General features: G+C 45.0%; 1 protein-coding gene across 1 annotated transcript in view; it reads right to left on the bottom strand.

The window, feature by feature from the left end:
• The window catches only part of LOC128416978 (transketolase-like protein 2), a 33,635-nt gene extending 18,935 nt beyond the window's left edge, over nucleotides 1–14,700 (bottom strand). Inside the window, exons 1-6 of the mRNA XM_053395104.1 lie at nucleotides 14,515–14,700; nucleotides 13,079–13,196; nucleotides 10,161–10,274; nucleotides 8,857–8,954; nucleotides 1,717–1,908; nucleotides 41–168 (exon numbers count right to left, since the gene is read on the bottom strand). Of these exons, the coding sequence (XP_053251079.1) occupies nucleotides 41–168; nucleotides 1,717–1,908; nucleotides 8,857–8,954; nucleotides 10,161–10,274; nucleotides 13,079–13,196; nucleotides 14,515–14,624 (760 nt within the window). The 5' untranslated portion in view covers nucleotides 14,625–14,700. The remainder of the gene's footprint in view (nucleotides 1–40; nucleotides 169–1,716; nucleotides 1,909–8,856; nucleotides 8,955–10,160; nucleotides 10,275–13,078; nucleotides 13,197–14,514) is intronic.
• Nucleotides 14,701–20,315: the final 5,615 nt, after the last annotated feature.

Here is a 20,315-nt window from a genome sequence, read left to right as displayed (position 1 = left end):
CTCCTTCACCCCCCACAGGACAAAGGGGCCACAGGCTCACCTGCGATTCCTCGCCCTTTGAAGGTCTTGGCCACAATGGCGGTGGGCTTCCCCTTCTGCTGGCTGGCTTGCCACAGGGCTTGGCACAGCTCCTCCACCTTGTGCCCATCCACTACGTACGTATTCCACCTGGAAGAAGAAGGGAAGGAGGTCGGCTTTAGGCTTCCCAGATCTGGCTGGCAGCTGCAAGAACAGGATGCCGTTGGCCGGATCCAGCAGCCAAAAGGGCCACTGGCCAGATCCAGCAGCCGAGCTCTCCTTAACTCAGCGGTTCCCAAAAGGTGTGGCAGGAGAGGATAATCATAATAATAATGATAACAATTTATTATTTATAGCCCGCCCATCTGGCTGGGCTTCCCCAGCCACTCTGGGCAGCTTCCAGCACAATGTTAAAATACAATAATTCATCAAACATTAAAAGCTTCCCTAAATGGGGCTGCCTTCAGATGTCTTATAAAAATCAGATAGTTGTTTATTTCTTTGACATCTGATCAGAAGGTGTTCCACAGGGCGGGTGCCACCACCGAGAAGGCCCTCTGCCTGGTTCCCTGTAACCTCACTTCTCACAGCGAGAGAACCACTAGAAGGCTCTCAGAGTTGGACCTCAGTTTTCGGGTAGAACGATGGGGGTGGAGACACTCCTTCAGATATACTGGACCGAGGCCGTTTAGGGCTTTCAAGGTCAGCACCAACACTTCAAATTGTGCTCGGAAACGTACTGGGAGCCAGTGTAGGTCTTTCAAGACCGGTGTTATGTGGTCTTGGTGGCCACTCCCAGTCACCAGTCTAGCTGCCGCATTCTGGATTAGTTGTAGTTTCCAGGTCACCTTCAAAGGTAGCCCCACATGAAGCGCATTGCAGTAGTCCAAGCGGGAGATAACCAGAGCGTGCACGACTCTGGTGAGACAGTCTGCGGGCAGGGAGGGTCTCATCCTGCGTACCAGATGGAGCTGATAAACAGCTGCCCTGGACACAGAATTGACCTGCGCCTCCATGGATGGCTGTGAGTCCAAAATGACTCCCAGGCTGCGCACCTGGTCCTTCAGGGGCACAGTTACCCCATTCAGGACCAGGGAGTCCCCCACACCCATCCGCCCCGTCCCCCAAAAACAGTACTTCTGTCTTGTCAGGATTCAACCTCAATCTGTTAGCCGCCAAGTGTTGCAGAAAGACTCTTTATTATTATTGATTATTAAAGGTTTTCAACATGTAGTACAATAAAAACCAAACAAAGCTAATATTTCAAGAGAAGAAAATACCGTATTTTTCGCTCTATAAGACACACTTTTTCCCTGCTAAAAGGTAAGGGGCTGCACGTTTAAAGAAAGGGGGGGGGGACAAGAAGAAAAAAAGAAACACACAGGCACAAAATTTATATCAACCTTCTACCTTAATCTTCAATTCAAGATTCAAGGGCAATCAAAGAAACTTTTATGAAACTTTTCAGTGTAATATTAAAACATGTTCTTTTAAAAATTGGCAAAATATGGATCAGTATTTTTTCAAAACAAGAAATCAAGCAATACCGAGACAACCAGAGTTGTGTTTTCCAAACCATTTCGTATGAATAAAAAATTCACAAGCAAAATTTTGCTCTGGAGCAAAGGAAGTTTGGGAACCTGCCGTTGCCACAAAGAGGAGGTTCGAAGACAGAAGCAGTCAGCGGCGCTTACTCACCCGAAGGCCTCGCAGCGCTTGCGGTAGACCTCCATGTCGTGGCGCAGGGGGGCGGCTTCGCTTTGCCCCAGCCGGTTGACATCGAAGATGGCCACCAGGTTGTCCAGCTGGTACTGGGAGCCAAAGGCCAGACCTTCCCACACCGAGCCCTCTGAGCTCTCGCCGTCACCCAGCAGGCAGTACACGCGGTAACTGGGGGGAGAGGGAGGCAGGTCAGGGAGCAAGGAAGCGAGGATATGAATAACAAAATTAACGTTATTACTATTAAGGAGGTGAGAAGGGAGAGGGGCCTTGGCAGATGAAATTCTAGGACTAACTTTATCTTAAGAACTGTTGTAAAATTAATGAGTGCTAAAATGTCATGGGTAAGGTAAAACAGATTTGCAGCAGTAAATGATTGGGTAAGAGAAAAAGGATTAAAGAAAGTGAATCATAAGTAATTGAGATTAGGGGTTGCTGAAAAAGTTTAAAACAGAGATGCAGAAAAGGGAGGCATGGGGAAGTCGTTGAAATTGGGTTTAAGAAAAAGAAGTTATGAAATTATACGTGTTTATATGTTTGTTTGTCTATGTATTGTAAGTTGTACTGTGTCTTAATTTATGTTGGAAAATCAATAAAAAATTTATTTTTAAAAAAAATGAAATTCTAGGACTGAGCGGAGGTGGCAAGATTAACTGGGAAAATCAGTAATCAGGAGGGTCAAAACCTCAACAAAGAAGGGGACAAATATAGAACTTCCGGAGGCGGCGCACTTCCGGAGGCGGCGCCATCGGCAATGGCGGATTCCCTCTAGTTCTGAGGGAGTAGCTCCGCGGAAATCGGGTCTTGCCGTTACGGCGAAGCGGGGACCCCTTCGAAATCACAGGCGGGTAAAGCCTGTGACCGTGGGACTCGGCGGGCACCCTTAGCGCCCCCCCCAATCTGCGAGGGAACCCTGTAAGGGACTCCGGAGCGAAACAGGGAGTTTGGCGCGGTGCTGAGAGTCAACTGCTTCTTCCGTGGAGTGAAGCCGCACAGCTGTTGCCGGAGAGCGCTGACCTTTTTCCTGTGACAATTCGGCTACTAAACAACTACCCGTGAGTAGGTCAAGTTTAAAGATCGGGGAATTTAAGGGGGGAAAAGGATTAATTTGGCACTGAAGCGGGAAGGCGTAAACAGGAAGTCCGCCTTCCGTTTTCTGTATATAGATCAAAGCAAAGACTGTCTAAGCTAAGACCTGGAGAGTTGCGTTAAAAGGACTTAAATCCTAACATCAAATCAAAAGAACTCCCTCCCTGAGCTGCAGGAGAGGGGAGGGAAGAGGAGAAAGTATTCTTTGCCTGCAAAATAAAAAGGAGAGAAAAGGGAATAAAGACCACCACTTAATCCCTGGGAACGGACTGCCAGGATTAATAGAATTGCTGTATTGAGAGTCGCACTGTTTATGGACAATGTAACTTTTTGACAGTTAACACTGCAAGTGAGATACTTTCATTCTGAAGGGCTTCTTTGGACTTGAAACTGTTGCTTATTTTGTTGAAGGGGGACTTTGGAAAGTTGGAAAAGAAACTTTATTGTAATATCATTGACTGTTACTGTGTCCCCCTAGAGGAACACTGAAATTGCTACAACCAGTTGGGGAATTTTCCACTTCTAACTGGCCAGGGAAATTTCCACTGCAAAGCAAGCTTTGGCCATGGGACTGACCTTGATCCTCAGATAAAGTGTTATGGCAAACTTGCCTCAGGAAAAAACAACAAGATCGGGCAAGGTTAGACTGCAGCAGACCAGTGCAGTATTGCAGCAGTGCAGAGCATCTGCATCCGGCCCATCTGCACCACAAGGGGAAGACTCTGCACAAGCTGGGCCAAAAGGAGTGGAAGAGGGATTTACTTCAGTATTAAGTAAAATTTATGAAACCTTGGAAAAATTAAATAAACAAGTTACTGAAGCAACAACTAAAACTGATCAAAACACTACCAGCATTAATAACTTGGGGCAGAAGGTGAACTCAAACACAGAATCTATTGAAAAACTGCTGCAAGAATCTACTTCGAATCGAAAGACAGCTGAGGAAGCAAAGGAAAAAGCATCGGCTGTAGAGGAAAAGATAACACCGATATGTAAGCAGCTTGAGGACCACCGGTCGCTTTTGTCTATGAACTGAAGGAGAAACAGACTAATTTGAGGCTCAGGGCGGTACCTGAACTTGAAAAAGACAGCCTAAGGGCCTTTCTTACACAGGAATTTGCAGACTTCTGGAACCTGGATGATAAGCAAGACTTCAAGATAGTAAGCGCTTTTAGACTTGGAAGACGAGGGAGAAAGAACAGGGTGAGAGACTGTTTGATTACCCTCCGAACAAAAGAAGAGAGAGACAAAATACTGAATCTGCATTTCCAGCAGACCTTGGAGATACAAGAATCAAGAGTGGAGATTTTTAAGGACATTCCAAAATATTTATTGGATCTTAGGGTTAACTACGGAGAGTTGGTGGCCCTCTTGAGAAGAAACAGAATTGTTTTCAGGTGGGAGTTTCCCCAAGGCCTTTCTTTTACCTTTAAAGGGGAAAAAATCAAGATTATATCAGTGGAAGATAAAGAAAATTTTTTGAGAGAACACGGAGAAAACCTACAAAAGGAAGCTGAGGAAGAAGAGCCGAGAGCACTAAAACCAGGAATACTAGACCTAGTGTCACTACCTTTGGGATTGGACAAACTAGAGAAAGTGACACCACCGACAGAACAAGAACAATTACTTTGCGCAGTTGGAGGAGAAGCAAAATAACGACATCATGTCTCTGCAACTATTAAGCTGGAACATTCATGGCTTCAATTCCCCGGAGAAAAGGAAAAAGGTTTTTCATTTGTTGAAAAAGGAACAATTGGACTTGATTTGTTTACAGGAAACTCATGTGATAAGGCTACATAGGAAAGTATTGATTAACAAAAGATTGGGCCAAGAGTTTATTTCATCGGATAAGGTTAAAAAGAGAGGAGTTGTAATTTATGCTAAAGAGAGCCTATCACCGAAATTCATTTTTAAAGATGACCAAGGAAGATTTGTGGCAATTGAAATTCAAACTCAAGGAGAGAAATTCTTGATAGTAGGAGTTTATGCACCAAATGACGGGAAATCTGAATTTTTTAAGAAGCAGCATGAGACATTGTTGGAGTATATGGAGTATAACATTATTATGATGGGAGATATGAATGGAGCGGTGTCTACAAATATGGATAAGTCACAAAGACAGGTAGTAACGAAAGACGGCAGACTGCCAAAAACCTTTTTTGACATGACTGACAACATGGACTTGATTGACATTTGGAGAACTAAGAACCCCTTGGGTAGAGAGGGAACTTTCTTCTCTGAAGCCAAAATGACATGGACAAGAATAGACCAAATTTGGATAACTAGAGGACTGGCTCCTAAAATTCGAAAAGCGGAAATTTGCCCTAAAACTTGCTCCGACCATAATGCGGTGAGAATGGAGATGAAATTAACACCAACTGGTTCCTTTAGATGGAGGATGAATGACACCTTGTTTAGAGTTACCAAGAAGGCCCAAAAAATCTTGAGAGACTATTTTGAGATAAATTTGAATACCACGGTTGAAAAAAGAGTAATCTGGGATGCAAGCAAAGCGGTCATGAGAGGGTTCTTGATTCAACAGAATGCAATAAAGAAGACAAATTTGGAAGTGGAAGGAAAGAATATACAGAATCCATTGGAGATTAGAAAGTTTTTCCAGAGATATTTTAGACAACTATATACACAAGGGCCACAGAAAGAGACTGATATAGACCAATTTTTAAGAAAAAATGGATTACAAAAAATTTCTCAAGAAAATAAGTTAATGCTGAACCATAAAATAACGGAACAGGAGGTTGAAGGTGCCATCCAGAATATGCAGTTGGGCAAATCTCCAGGGCCGGATGGTTTAACCTCAAAATACTATAGATCTTTGAAAGACTGGTTAATTCAACCAATAAAGGAGGTTTGTAATGAAATTTTGGAGGGGGGAAAAGCGCCAGAGTCGTGGAAAGAAGCTTACATCACACTTATACCGAAAACTGAGTTTGAAAAAACCCAACTTAAGAATTACCGCCCCATATCCCTGCTCAATGTGGATTACAAAATTTGTGCAGACATATTGGCTAAAAGATTGAAAAAAGTTTTAGTTGAGGAGATACATAAAGACCAAGCTGGCTTTCTCCCGGGCAGACACTTGTCTGACAACACGAGAAATATAATCAACATTTTAGAGAAGCTGCAAGTGAACATTAATACTAAAGCAGTTTTGATATTTGTTGATGCGGAGAAAGCCTTTGACAATATTTTCTGGAGTTTTATGAAGAAAAATCTTCAGGGGATGGGGGTTGGTCAAGGTTTTGAAAATGGTATAGGTGCAATTTATTTAGAACAAAAGGCCAAATTGATTGTTAACAACGTGGTGACAGAAGAATTTAAGATGGAGAAAGGGACACAACAAGGCTGCCCAATTTCCCCTCCACTTTTTATTTCAGTCCTGGAGGTTTTGCTGAATATGATTAGAAGGGACCATTTGATCAAAGGTATTCAGGTCGGAGCTAAACAGTATAAACTTAAAGCTTTTGCAGATGATTTAGTATTGACATTACAGGAGCCAGAATCTAGTACCAAAATAGTATTAGAACTGATTGAGGAATTTGGTCAAGTGGCAGGATTTAAGCTGAACAAGTCAAAGACTAAGGTTCTTGAGAAAAATTTAACACCGTTTGAGAAAGAGTTTTCAGAAGGAGACGGGTTTAACTCTAGTTAAGAAAGTAAAATACCTGGGGGTTACCATGACTGCTAAGAACTTGAACTTATTTAAAGATAACTATGAGAAATGCTGGTCAGAAGTGAAAAAGGATCTTGAAATATGGTCAAATTTGAAGCTTTCCTTGTTGAGTCGAATTGCTGCGATAAAAATGAATGTATTGCCAAGAATGTTATTTTTGTTTCAATCATTGCAAATTTTGGACAAAATGGACTGTTTCAAGAAGTGGCAGAGAGACATTTCTAGATTTGTCTGGCAGGGCAAAAAGCCTAGAATAAAATTTAAAATATTAACTGATGCAAAGGGCAGAGGTGGATTTGCCCTGCCAGACTTAAAACTTTATTATGAATCAGCAGCATTTTGCTGGTTGAAAGAATGGCTGCTTCTTGAGAACACAGACATTTTGGATTTAGAAGGTTTTAATAACGTTCTTGGGTGGCATGCATATTTGTGGTATGACAAGGTTAAAGCACACAAAGCATTTAAAAACCATGTTGTTAGAAGAGCTTTGTTTAATGTCTGGATAAGATATAAGGACTTACTTGAAAATAAAACCCCAAGGTGGCTATCACTGATGGAGACGAAGGCTCAGAAAAAACTTAATATAGAGGCCAAATGGCCGAAATATTGGGAGATTTTGGAACAGGAGGGTGACAAATTGAAATTGCAGAGTTTTGAGAAATTAAAAGACAGAGTGCGAGATTGGCTTCATTATTATCAAATAAGGGAGGTTTACAATTTGGGCAAAAAATTTGGTTTCCAGGTGGAAAAATCAAAACTGGAAACAGAACTGTTAGATCCCAAAACTAAGATTTTATCAAGAATGTATAACTTGCTGTTGAAATGGAATACTCAGGATGAAACGGTTAAATCTGCTATGATTAAATGGGCACAAGATGTTGGACATAATATAATGTTTGCTGACTGGGAACAGTTGTGGACCACAGGTATGAAATTTACGGCATGTAATGCCTTAAGAGAGAATATTATGAAAATGATATACAGGTGGTACATGACACCAGTCAAGCTTGCAGAAGTATATCACTTGCCCGATAATAAGTGTTGGAAATGTAAAGAGACTGAAGGTACATTATTTCACCTTTGGTGGACGTGTCCAAGGATTAAGGCTTTCTGGGAGATGATATATAATGAAATGAAAAAGGTATTTAAATATACCTTCCTGAAGAAACCAGAGGCCTTTCTCCTGGGCATGGTCGGCCAACTGGTGTTAAAGAAGGATAGAACTTTCTTTATGTACGCTACAACAGCAGCAAGAATACTCATCGCAAAGTATTGGAAGACACAAGATTTACCCACCATGGAAGAATGGCAGATGAAAGTGATAGACTACATGGAATTGGCGGAAATGTCTGGCAGAATCCGAGACCAGGGAGAAGAGTTGGTGGAAGACGATTGGAAGAAATTTAAAGACTATTTGCAGAAATATTGTAAAAATAATGAATGTTAAAGTGATGTTGGATTGAAATGAAACGGCTTTAGCAATAAGGTTAAAAAGAATATGTAAAAATGGATTGATAATTAGACGAAAATACGAAGTTATAATATGTTAAGATATAGAATTAAGATAAAAACAAAGAGGGAAAGGATTTGCTGAATTAATCATGTGAACTGGAATACAAAAAAGGGAGGTGTGAGGAGGTCAGGAAACAAGTAATTGAAATATAAGATATGAAAATACTGATTTGTTTTTAATTGTTTTTTCACTTTCTATGTATTTTGTATTTTTTCTGTTGCATTTTTGTACCTTTTTTCTTTTTTTTCTCTTGTTACTTTGTTACTTGTTCCTTTTTAATTTTGTAACTCTTTTTTGTCTGTAAAATCTTAATAAATATCATATATATATATATATATATAAAAATCAAATATAGAACGTGCTTGAAAGATCACTGTAAACACTTGAGCTCTTTGGCAGGCTTCAAATAACTTTGTTTTTAAAAGTCTGGAATGGATTAACGTAATAATAATAATAATTTATTATTTGTACCCCACCCATCTGGCTGGGTTTCCCCAGCCACTCTGGGCAGCTTCCAACCGAATATTAAAAACAATGCAGCGTCAGACATTAAAAACTTCCCTAATCCGTTGTGCATTACTTTCTATGGGAAAGTGCACCTTGGTTTTCGAACGCTTTGGTTTTGGAACGGACTTCTGGAACGGATTAAGTTTGAGAGCCAAGGTACCACTGTATCTGACTGAGGGGAGCTGTTTATATCAATTACGCACAGTTTATATCAATTACGCCAACTGTTTACTTGTGCCGAACCACAGAAAGCGTTTGGAATTGGCACACGGCGCTCCAGCCGGGTGGATCTTCCCAGTTTCCCCAGTAAGTTCCTCACCTGGCCTTGTCAAAGTATTTCCCAGTGTAGGCCATGCCACAGGCAGCTCCCAGGCCTTGTCCCAGCGAACCCGTGGCCACGTCCACAAAAGGCAGCCTCTGTAAACGCGGGAGAAAAAAAGTGCAAGGAACGTGGGGTGAGGATACCATCGCAAACCAATTAGCCCCGCAAGGTCCTGATCCTTTGTTCCCGAACTGTTCTGGATCAGGGTGCAAGGCGCTTTCCTGGCCGCTCCACCAGCAACACACACCCAACAGATTCCAAATTTCATCAGACCTTGTGGGGGGCTGGACTATATTTTGAAAAATATAAATGTGAGGAGCTCCAGAGCTCACAGAGTTAATAGCTCAAGGGACACGGCGTCTGGTCCCCGGGGTGTGCTGCACGAACGAAGGGGAAGTTACTTTTATTTTCTGTTTTGGCTGCGAAGGAGAAGCAACATGTCGCCGCTTTCTCCTGGCTGTTTTGTTGTTTTTTGCCGCTGTAAACCACAGAGCCTAGGACTTGCCGATCAGAAGGTCGGTGGTTCGAATCCCCGCGACGGGGTGAGCTCCCATTGCTCTGTCCCTGCTCCTGCCAACCTAGCAGTTCAAAAGCACGTCAAAGTGCAAGTAGATAAATAGGTACCGCTCCGGCGGGAAGGTAAACGGCGTTTCCGTGCGCTGCTCTGCTTCGCCAGAAGCGGCTTAGTCATGCTGGCCACATGACCCGGAAGCTGTACGCCGGCTCCCTTGGCCAGTAAAGCGAGATGAGCGCCCCAACCCCAGAATAGTCCACGACTGGACCTAATGGTCAGGGGGTCCCTTTACCCTTTACCTAGGATAGCAGAAGCTGTGTCTGAGAGCTTTAAAGATAAAGGGACCCCTTTACTTCCATCCGTAGTGCGTGGGGACTGACCAAGTGGGCAGCAGGCTCCACGGGCTGGATTTACGAGCCTGGGGGGCCGCGTTTGCTGACCCCTGTTCTGAAGCAAAGAGGCCTTAACCTCGTAACCTGCTTCACAAGGTTGTTGTGGGGATTGTAGCGCGTGGGGTTGACCAAGGAGGGGAATAAATCATGGACTCCTTGGAGGAAAAGGCTACGCATTCAATAACTACTGTAAGGTCTTCTGCTCACCTGGCTCAAGGAAGCTGGGGGGGCCAGCCAGAGGGAGATGTCAGTCGCCAACTTGGCGTCCAGAGATCTCCACAGTTGGATCTGCACCAGTTGCCAAACGTGCCAGGCCCCCGGCTAATTTCTAGCACTGGGCCCATTACGCAGCACCGACTACCGAGAGCCAGAGCCGTACAAAGGAAAGCGCTTACCGGGGTTGGGTGGCCTTCCAGGTCGCAGTCGATTTTCCTCAGTTTCAGCAGATCGGACTCGTTGAGGTAGCCGGCCTCAGCCCAGGCAGCATAGAGCACAGGAGCAGCGTGGCCCTGCTCAGGGGTTGAGGAAGCACAGAAAAAACAGGGGTCACCCTTTGCCCAGAGGAAGGAATCTCCTCCTTGCAACCCTCATAATGCGTTGTGGTTTTTTTTGTACAGTCATACCTCACGTTACGTCCGCTTCATGTTACGGTCTTTCAGGTTACGTCCCGCGGCGACCCGGAAGTAGCAGAAAGGGTTACTTCCAGGTTTCGCCGCTCGCACATGCGCAGAAGAGCAAAATGATGTCACACGCATGCGCAGAAGCGGCGAATTGCCACCCACGCATGCGCAGACGCGCCACTGCAGGTTGCGTTCTTTTCATGTTGCAAACGGACCTCCAGAACAGATCCCGTTTGCAACCAGAGATACCACTGTACAGTGGTACCTCAGGTTAAGTACCGTATTTTTCGCACCATAGGACGCACTTTTTCCCCTCCAAAAATGAAGGGGAAATGTGTGTGCGTCCTATGGTGCGAATGCAGGCTTTCGCTGAAGCCTGGAGAGTGAGAGGGGTCGGTGCGCACTGACCCCTCACGCACTCCAGGCTTCGCACACCTCTCTGCAAGCAGCGGGAGCCCAGTGCAGGGCTCCCGCTGCTTGCGGAGACTTGCCTGCATGCTGAAGCCTGTGCGCGCTGAGATCAGCGCGCCCAGGCTTCGCGGACCTCTCCGCAAGCAGCGGGAGCGCTCCCGTTGCTTGCGGAGAGTTGCCAGCATGCCGAAGCCTGCGCGCGCTGAGATCAGCGTGTCCAGGCTTCGCGGACCTCTCCGCAAGCAGTGGGAGCGCTCCCACGGCTTGCAGAGAGCTGCCTGTTTGGGGGCTGGGGTCGGGGGAAGCTCGAGCTTCCCCTGCCCCAGCCCCGCGCCTGGGGGGGAAATAATTTTTTCGCCTTTATTTCCCCCCAAAAAAACTGGGTGCGCCCTATGGTCCGGTGCGCCCTATGGTGCGAAAAATACGGTACTTACTTAATTCGTTCCGGAGGTCCGTTCTTAACCTGAAACTGTTCCTAACCTGAAGCACCACTTTAGCTAATGGGGCCTCCTGCTGCCGCTGCGCCGCCGAAGCACGATTTCTTTTCTCACCCTGAAGCAAAGTTCTTAACTTGAGATAATATTTCTGGGTTAGCGGAGTCTGTAACCTGAAGCGTATGTAACCAGAGGTACCACTGTATTGCATTTTTAGGATGTGAACTGCCCCGAGATCTACAAACGAAGGGCAGCGGACAAATTTAATAAATGAGAATAAATTAATAAACAATGGGGAGGCGGCAAGCGAGGCAGCAGAAGGGGAAGACCAGAGGCATGGTGGTCAAGATGTTCAAAGGGCAAGGAATCGCCGGTGAACCCAGGGACCCCCTTGGGCTTTGGGGAGACGAGAGAGGGGACCTGCTTGCAGCTAGCTCACTCTGGTCCCTGGACAGTGCCAGGGTCAGCTTTTGCCTGCTGGGCGCCCCTCAAGATGTCTTGGACTATAATTCCCATCAGCCTCATCCACCACAGCGTGACCATTGCTCATTTCTCTTTTTTGAAGACAGAGGTCCTTTGGCTGGGTCGGGACGATATGGGATTGAGGGGGCAACTCCCATCTCTTGCAGGGGCACAATTAGTGCCAGCACCGTCCGTTAAGAGTTTGGGTGTAATCTTCGACACCTCCCTTTCCATGGAGGCGCAGATTGCAGCTATAACAAAGGCGCCATTTTTTCATCTCCGCCAAGCTAAGCAGTTGGCTCCTTACCTCTCTCGCCCTGACCTAGCCACTGCGATCCACGCGACGGTCACCTCCAGACTGGATTACTGTAACTTGCTCTACATGGGGCTGCCCTTGAGACAGACCCAGAAACTCCAGCAGGTGCAGAATGCTGCAGCGAGACTCCTTACAGGGTCCTCGCCACGGAATCACATTCACCCGGTGCTATACCAGCTGCACTGGCTCCCGGTGGCGTGCAGGATCAGGTTTAAGGTGCTGGTTTTAACCATTAAAGCCCTATACGGCCTAGGACCCTCGTACCTATGGGACCGCCTCTCCTGGTATGTCCCACGGAGGACCTTACGGTCTTCAAATAAAAACATCTTGGAGGTCCCAGGCCACAGGGAGGTTAGGCTGGCCTCAAGCAGAGCCAGGGCTTTTTTGGCTGTGGCCCCGATCTGGTGGAACACTCTGTCCCAAGAGACTAGGGCCCTGCGGGACTTGACATCTTTCCACAGGGCCTGCAAGACAGAGCTGTTCCACCAGGCCTTTGACCAAGGCACAGTCTGACCCCCCTCCTTCGGTAATCCACATTAGCCCAACGGTTGCCATTAATTTGATTTTGAATTGATTTTAGAATGGATTTTAGAATGCATGTCAATCAATTGATTGTAATTTTATGTAAACTGTGTTACTTTTATTGTTGTTAGCCGCTCTGAGCCTGGCTGGGGAGGGCAGGTTATATATAAATAAATTATTATTATTATTATTATTATTATTATTATTATTATTATTATTACAATGGTACCTCGGGTTAAGTACTTAATTCCTTCCGGAGGTCTGTTCTTAACCTGAAACCGTTCTTAACCTGAAGCACCACATTAGCTAATGGGGCCTCATGCTGCTGCCACACCGCCGGAAAACAATTTCTGTTCTTATCCTGAAGCAAAGTTCTTAACCTGAAGCACTATTTCTGGGTTAGCAGAGTCTGTAACCTGAAGCGTATGTAACCCGAGGTACAACTGTATTATTATTATTATTTTCCCTCTCTCACGGGAATTGTAGTCCAAGACATCTGGAGGAGTGCCCAGCGGGCGAAAGAGAGGCCAGCATCAGAGATTCCTCACCTTGGAGAGTACGAAGCGGTCGTTGCTGCGGTGGCCTGGCTGGTCCGGCTTGTAGCGCATGGTGTGGAAGAAGAGCGCAGACATGATCTCGGCCGCACTGCAGCAGGAGGTGGGGTGGCTGGAGCGAGAGGGCGGGAGGCAAACGGTGAGAAAACGGCAGCGACAGGAAGGAGGAGGGAGCAGCCTCGCTGGTCAAAGGCCGGTAGCAGCCATGATCAGGGAAACCTGCCCAAGTCAGTCCGTGGCAAAGCGAGGACTCGCCTGCGTCCTAAGCGTAGTGTATGCCAAGCCTCAGGTTGCAAGTTTTCTTTTATTATTATTTTTAAAAATATTTTTTTTAACCAACAACCAAAACGAAAACAAACAGTGAAGACCCCCAGGCGGCTGATACATTGGGTATACATAATCAATATTCAAATCAACCATATGTACAATTCTATATACCTTAACACTCCTCCCTCCACAATATTTAACCTTTAACATTTTAATTGCCCCAAATTGTTCAAACCTGCCCAAATAATTCAATATTTTCTCAAGCCAATCCTCCTCCTTCTCACTGACCTTAGACCCTTTCATTTCACAGTTAGATCATAGCTGTCAATGTTTCCCTTTTTTTAAAGGGAAATTCCCTTATTCCAAATAGGATTCCTCGCAAGAAAAGGGGAAAGTTGACAGCTATGAGTTAGATATTCTAATATTTTTCAATTTTTCCCTCCATTGGTTCACCCCTAACTCTTCTGCATTTTTCCAATTGCTCGCTATAACCTGTCTGGCTGCAATAACCATCAATTTTACCCATTTACATTCCTCTTTTGTTTCTAACTCTGTGCTACTCAGACTAATAAGAACCATTAATTTAGATATTTCCACCATCCTACCCTCAATTCCTGATATTTCTATACCAATCTGTTCCCAGGTTGCAAGTGGTCAAAGGACCCCAGTAAAATAAAGCTGCTCTTTAACCCAAAGGCTACAGCAACTGCAGTGAAACCCAGTTCCTAGGCCGAATAAAAAGAATTTAACCCCTGTGTTGCAAACAATAGTCAGTGCAAACCTAAATTTATGCAAGCATAACTTTATGACCACTGCTCCATAGCAATTGTTGTTAAACCTTTCCATTCACCATATAGATGGAGTATGTACCTTCGGTTTTATTTCACATTATAGTTTATGTGTATAGTTCAAGATATTTCAAATTTACTGTAGTTACCATGCATATGCAGGTCATTGTTTTAATATTCTTTTATTGTTTTAATATTCTTTTATAGTTTATGAAGCATGGGAGGGAAGTGATGGCAAGTTCTCTTCCTTGCGTCCCAGGGGTTCGAACTGCTGGTCTCTGGCCTGATCTAGCAGACTCTTCTTATTGCTTCTGCCTTCCATACCTCCCCAAATCATCCCACAATTAGAAAAATTACAGGGTCCCCGTGAATTACCCAGAGTTTGAGGCGCAGGTGGCGCGGATGGAGTGAATCCGAAGGCGAGTGGCAGCATCCCGAAGAGTCTGCAAGGTCTTCTCCTCCGGCTTAGGGTAGCTGCTGGCCATACTGATGTCCAGGCGCTGCAGAGATTGCCTCTTTCGCTCTCGTGTCCCAGTTTTCCGCCTGCAGGAGGAAGCAAGATTGGAAGCAAACAAGAGGCGTGCGAGATAGGCAGAGATCAGATCATCCCACAATTGGCAGAGGACGGAGGCACTGCACAAGGCCAGCACTGTCTGCAGGCGTGGAGAGGAGTCGGCTGCAGCCGAGCACGTGATCCTGGCCTGTTTGCATTCTGGAGCCAGACTCATGATCTCTGACCAGCCACCCACCCTCCCCACACACCCACTCCTGGCCTTGTGATAGCAAGTTTGAGGTCTTAGATATATTAAATGCTCATAAATGTATCAAGCAAGCACATACATAGATCAGCACAGGAAGACCGACCTGAAACCATTTTGATTCCCAAACTGAGCAAATGCTTTCCCTGCAAGGAGGGAGGGGGGTCAGGGAGCCTTCCCATTGTCTCAGGAATTGAGTAATCAGCATTTTAATGGGTGACAGACTATCAGGAAAGGCAATCAGATAACCTGGCAAACAGGAAAAGCAACATTCAAATTTCTCTTTTAGACCGCCTTTTCTGTGATGTAGGTATGATGTATTGGGGGGGGGTCTTAGGTTACACCCCTTCTGTGATGTGTGTATGATGTTTCTGGGGGTGGTCTTGATCTAAAGGTAAAGGGACCCCTGACCATTAGGTCCAGTCGTGGACGACTCTGGGGTTGCGGCGCTCATCTCGCTTTACTGACCGAGGGAGCCAGCGTACAGCTTCCGGGTCATGTGGCCAGCAGGACTAAACCACTTCTGGCGAACCAGAGCAGCGCACGGAAACGCCGTTTACCTTCCCGCCGGAGCGGTACCTATTTATCTACTTATGCTTTGACGTGCTTTCGAACTGCTAGGTTGGCAGCAGGGACCGAGCAACGGGAGCTCACCCCGTCGCGGGGATTCGAACCGCCAACCTTCTGATCAGCAAGCCCTAGGCTCTGTGGTTTAACCCACAGAGCCACCCGCGTCCCATTTGGGTGGCAATTTCAACAGTCTTTATAAGGCCTTGCGCGCCATTGTTCTGGGTTCCTCCTTTCCTGCATGTGAGGGGAGCACCCTGTTGCAACAGATCAATAAAGATCAGGCTTACTAGCTGCTTTGCTTCTCAATATTCTCTGGTTGGCCTCTGTTATTTTCTCCTACCAATAGGGAACCCATGTAAGGACTCTATATGGGCTCTTGGATACCCCATAAGGGGAAAAGGGCAGATTTTTGTTTACAGCAATTCTCAAACTGAGCAAATGTTTTCTCTGCAAGGTCAAAGGAAAATGGAAAAGCCTCCCCATTGTCTTTTCATTCACAAATCCTGCCTTAAGGGCACATTTAAGATATGAAAAGGGTGTGAGGCTGTGACCTGGCTCAGGAACTAAGTATTTATCATTACAAAAGACTGGCCAGGCTCCTCAGGCAATCTAATCAAGTGACCATTAAAAGGTAACCTGCCAGACAGGAGATAAACAACGCACTCAGATTTCTGTTGTAGACCACCCTTTCTGTGATGTAGGTATGATGTATGGAGGGGTGGTATTGAGATCCAGGGCAGGGAATTTAAATTGTCTATATAAGGCCTTGCGCTCCATTGTTCTGGGTTCCTCCTCCCTCCTGCATGTGGTGAGTGTAGATCCTGTTGCAACAGATCAATAAAGATCAGGCTTACTAGCTGCTTTGCTTCTCAATACTCTCTGGTTGGCCTCTGCTATTTTTTCCGACCGATGGAGAACCTACAAAGCACTCTATAAGTGCTCTTGTGTCCCCCATAAGGGAATAAGGGCAGATTCTCGTTTATTACAGTTGCAAGGTTTTTAGCTGGGCCAATCAAAATAAGATCCACCATTTGACTATTGATTCCAAACCCCAAAATGTATTTTATATAATTGACTTTTATTCCTTCTTTGTATATTGCACTGTTGTTTTATTGCGATGGCTGATGGCTGACATAAATATTCATTCATTCATTCATGTCTGCCCAGTCAACATTGAACCTACGTAAGGACTCTATATGGGCTCTTGGATACCCCATAAGGGGAAAAGGGCAGATTTTGCTTAGGACACCTCTGGCCCCAAGGCTTGTGAAAGACACCCAGTGGGCGATGATGGAACCTCCTGCCTCCAGGGTGGAGGTGAAACTAGAATCAGTATTGCAAAAAGTTGCCACCGGCCCACTGATCTCCTTGCACAAACCAGAGCGGAATTTGGCCCTGATCTCCGCTTGCAACATTAGCAAGCGATAGGATCTGCAAGCAACTCCCTTGAGGAAAACTGAGCCGGGTAGAAGCAGTTTTTGTGGCCAAAAAATACAATAAAAGCGGAGCTGGAAAACCATTATTATTATAATTATTATTATTAGCCACCCATCTGACTGGGTTCCCCCAGCCATTCTGGGTGATTCCAACAAAATATTAAAACACACCCAAAAAAACCTTGTCTTCCTGATAGCTACAAAGGTGGGTTTTTTAAGTGCTTGGCAGGAAAAAGTTTGTCCTAAATGTATGAGAAAAGGCCTTGGGGTGTAGAGAAGACGTCTTTATTCTGCTTTATTGGGGCAGGGAGGGTTAAGAAATTAACTTAGCTTTGGGGCTTTTCTGGAGGGGGCTTCAAGCCACTGAAACTTCTTGTTGAGTCACTACAAGAAGTTTTGCAAGGAGAAATATATGAAACGTTCCAAAGTAGAAAAAGAATAGAGATATCAGTTATGAGATGTATTAGGGAAAGTAAGAAATGTATACTAAGAGATTAGATCGGAAAATTTTCAGACAGGATTGATGGAAGCCCAAAAAATTGTATAAGATGTAAAAGTATGTTTAATTACTGTTGAAAATGGTATGTTAAAAAAAACTAATAAAAATTATATGCATTTAAAAAAAAGAAACTTCTTGTTGAGTCACTGGGGGTGGGTGGCGTGTTGATGGGGAAAAGGGGCATTTTAGGCCATCGCCTTTTCTTTTAACAGTTCCAGGAAGAGCCTGGTCATCTTTTGTTGCATTTGAAAGATCTGTTTTGCATCTACCTGTTTTGCATCGACCTGCTTGCGATGGAGGCGCCCATCTCGCCTCCCCAGGCAGGAGAGCTTCCTGCCTCAGGCGCAGTCTACCTTAGCCAAAAATAATCTCATATATTTTTTTCTTTTAAAGGGGTACCTTCGCAACAACGTTTTAAACCTTATCCTAACCAGTGGGGTGTGTGACCTTGCAAGTGACCTGGCTTTTTTCTGGCCCACTTAGGACCCATCTGGATAGTTGGCCTTGGTGAAGATTTGACGTTTTCATCCCCAAAAAGTTTTTGATTTGAGTTTCTACTGAAATGAGGCTGCATTTTAATGTTGCATTTTAATCTGGTTTTAAGTTGTATTTTATTGTAATTTTGAAAAGTTTTTATTATTAAAATAATTCAGCATTAATACACACATATTGCAAATATGCAAGCCTACAAACATACATTTCATACAATCCTTAAAAATGTTCAAACATACCTACACTCAATCCCACAAATAAGTCCTTTCCCCATCCCCATCCACCACCCCTCACCCCACCTTTGTGCTAGACTTCCAACCGACTCAATTGCAATTTCTTTCCACTTCTATTACTTTCTGTCACACACCTTTAAGTTGCATTTTGATCGATTGTTTTTATACTTGGTATAAATAAAAATATTATTATTAATTATTATTATTTGCAATGCACCAGATCTGCAATGCACGAGGCTGCCCCCTTTCAGCTCTGCCCCCTCCAGCAACTTTGCTCCACCACCTGGGATTAAATCCCCATTTTTATTTTTTGCAAAAAAGAGAGACAAAGATCCCTCCTGCTCACCTGGACGCAGCTGCCCTCCAAGCACGTTTCTCCAGCCCAGGAGGCGAGGGGCGCAGGCGCAGGAAGCGGGGCGGGCTGCTTACCACCGAGTCCAAAGGCACAGACGGGCCGTTTCCCCAAGCCGGAGGCGGAACTTCCGGGCTGCTTTTGAAGCCATTTCCTCCCTTCTTGCCCACAGGGCGGAAGTGGGCACCAGATCTCCCAGAAAACAGCAGTAGATAGCCAAGATTCGTTCATTCATTTATTTTATCATAAAGTTTAATACACTGCTTGAGTCTGAGTTTCCACAGCCTCCACTCATCTGTACAGTGTAGGCTAGATGATATAACCATATTGGGTTGTTTTTGTTTTTATTGTCTATTTCAATATGTTGGGATTTTTTTATGTTTTTATGTTGGGATTGTTACGGAAATTACCGGGGGGGGCACATCTTTAAAGTTAAATATTACAAATATTATGCCTGAATGTATCCTTTCAACTTGACAGCTCAGGGAAGGTACCTAGCTTTAAAAATAATAATATAAAATCATCTACTTTCCCAGTTTCCTCCATTCCAAAGCTATTTTCCCCTTGCAAAAGGACTCCAGGAAGTTCCAGAGGTGACAATTGCTGGGCTCATTTTTAGCCAAAGGAAGCCAAATCTCATCACCTGACTTGCCAAGGGGCCAGACATGCAAAGGAACTTCTATTGTACTTTTGGGTGGTGGGTACTTACCGTATTTTTTGCACCATAACACTCACTTTTTTCCTCCTAGAAAGTAAGGGGAAATGTCTGTGCCTGTTATGGAGGGAATGCCTACGGGTGGCGGGGGATCTGCTGCAGTCATGAGCAGAGGATCCATGGTTCCCCTTCCTTCCCTCCTCTGTGGCTCGCTTTGAAACAGCAAAGCGGGAGAAGAGCTGCTGAGTGGGGAGGAGAGAGGGACAGAAAGCCTACTTGCTTTAAAGGAGCAAAGTGGGAGAGGAGAGGAGCCTTCTTCCCTTAAACCCCTCTTCTGCATTATTAGCAGCATCCTTCTCCACACACCCCACGCGTGCTCCTTGTCCCTTGAGTGCTTTTCCTTCCCTCCCCACTTAAAATGTGGTTACAAACCACGGATCAACATGGATCCTCAGGATTTTTGCACTGGGTCACCCCAAATTCACCATCAGATCACATAGCATGTCCATGGCTACATCTTGCACCAAAAAAATCACGCACCCACTGTTGCCTGGGGTGCAAAAATGTGGTTACAAAGCATGGATCCACATGGATCCTCAGGATTTTTGCACTGGGCTACTCCAAACTCACTGTCAGATCACATGTCTGTGGCCACAGCATGAACCACAAAAATCATACATCCACTGTTTCATTTAGAATATTTTTTTTTCTTGTTTTCCTCCTCTAAAAACTACGTGCGTGTTATGGTCAGGTGCGTGTTATAGAGCGAAAAATACGGTAAGACATATTTGTCTATGCTCATCTTATACCTGAGTCTTGCCCTCCCATGTCTGCTTATGCTAATCTTGTACCAAGGACTTGTCTGGACATGTCTGCCAAGGTTAAACTGGTGTAACCCCTGTCTACCCCTCCCCTTTTGTGACATGTCAGTGATGTAGCAATGATGCTGTACAAAGTGTATTCTGGGATAATGGTGGGAAAGTTTTAAAAGTCCTCGTCACCCCATCCTCAGGGTTCAAAATTCCTCTTTGAACCTGTTGCACAACAAACTTGGGTCTACAGCTGTTTGCTCTGGTTGGCTGGACTCCTTCCTTTATTCAGCAGGGACCCGCGGGCTCTGCCCGACCAGCTGGGTCACTGAGCAGCCTCACACATAGATTTTTCCATAACACTGCGAACCG

This window comes from Podarcis raffonei, chromosome 7, assembly GCF_027172205.1.
Source record: "Podarcis raffonei isolate rPodRaf1 chromosome 7, rPodRaf1.pri, whole genome shotgun sequence".
NCBI classification, from domain to species: Eukaryota; Metazoa; Chordata; class Lepidosauria; order Squamata; family Lacertidae; genus Podarcis; species Podarcis raffonei.
The sequence above is the reverse complement of the archived record's forward strand: the minus strand, read 5'-3'. Positions and strand labels throughout refer to the sequence as shown.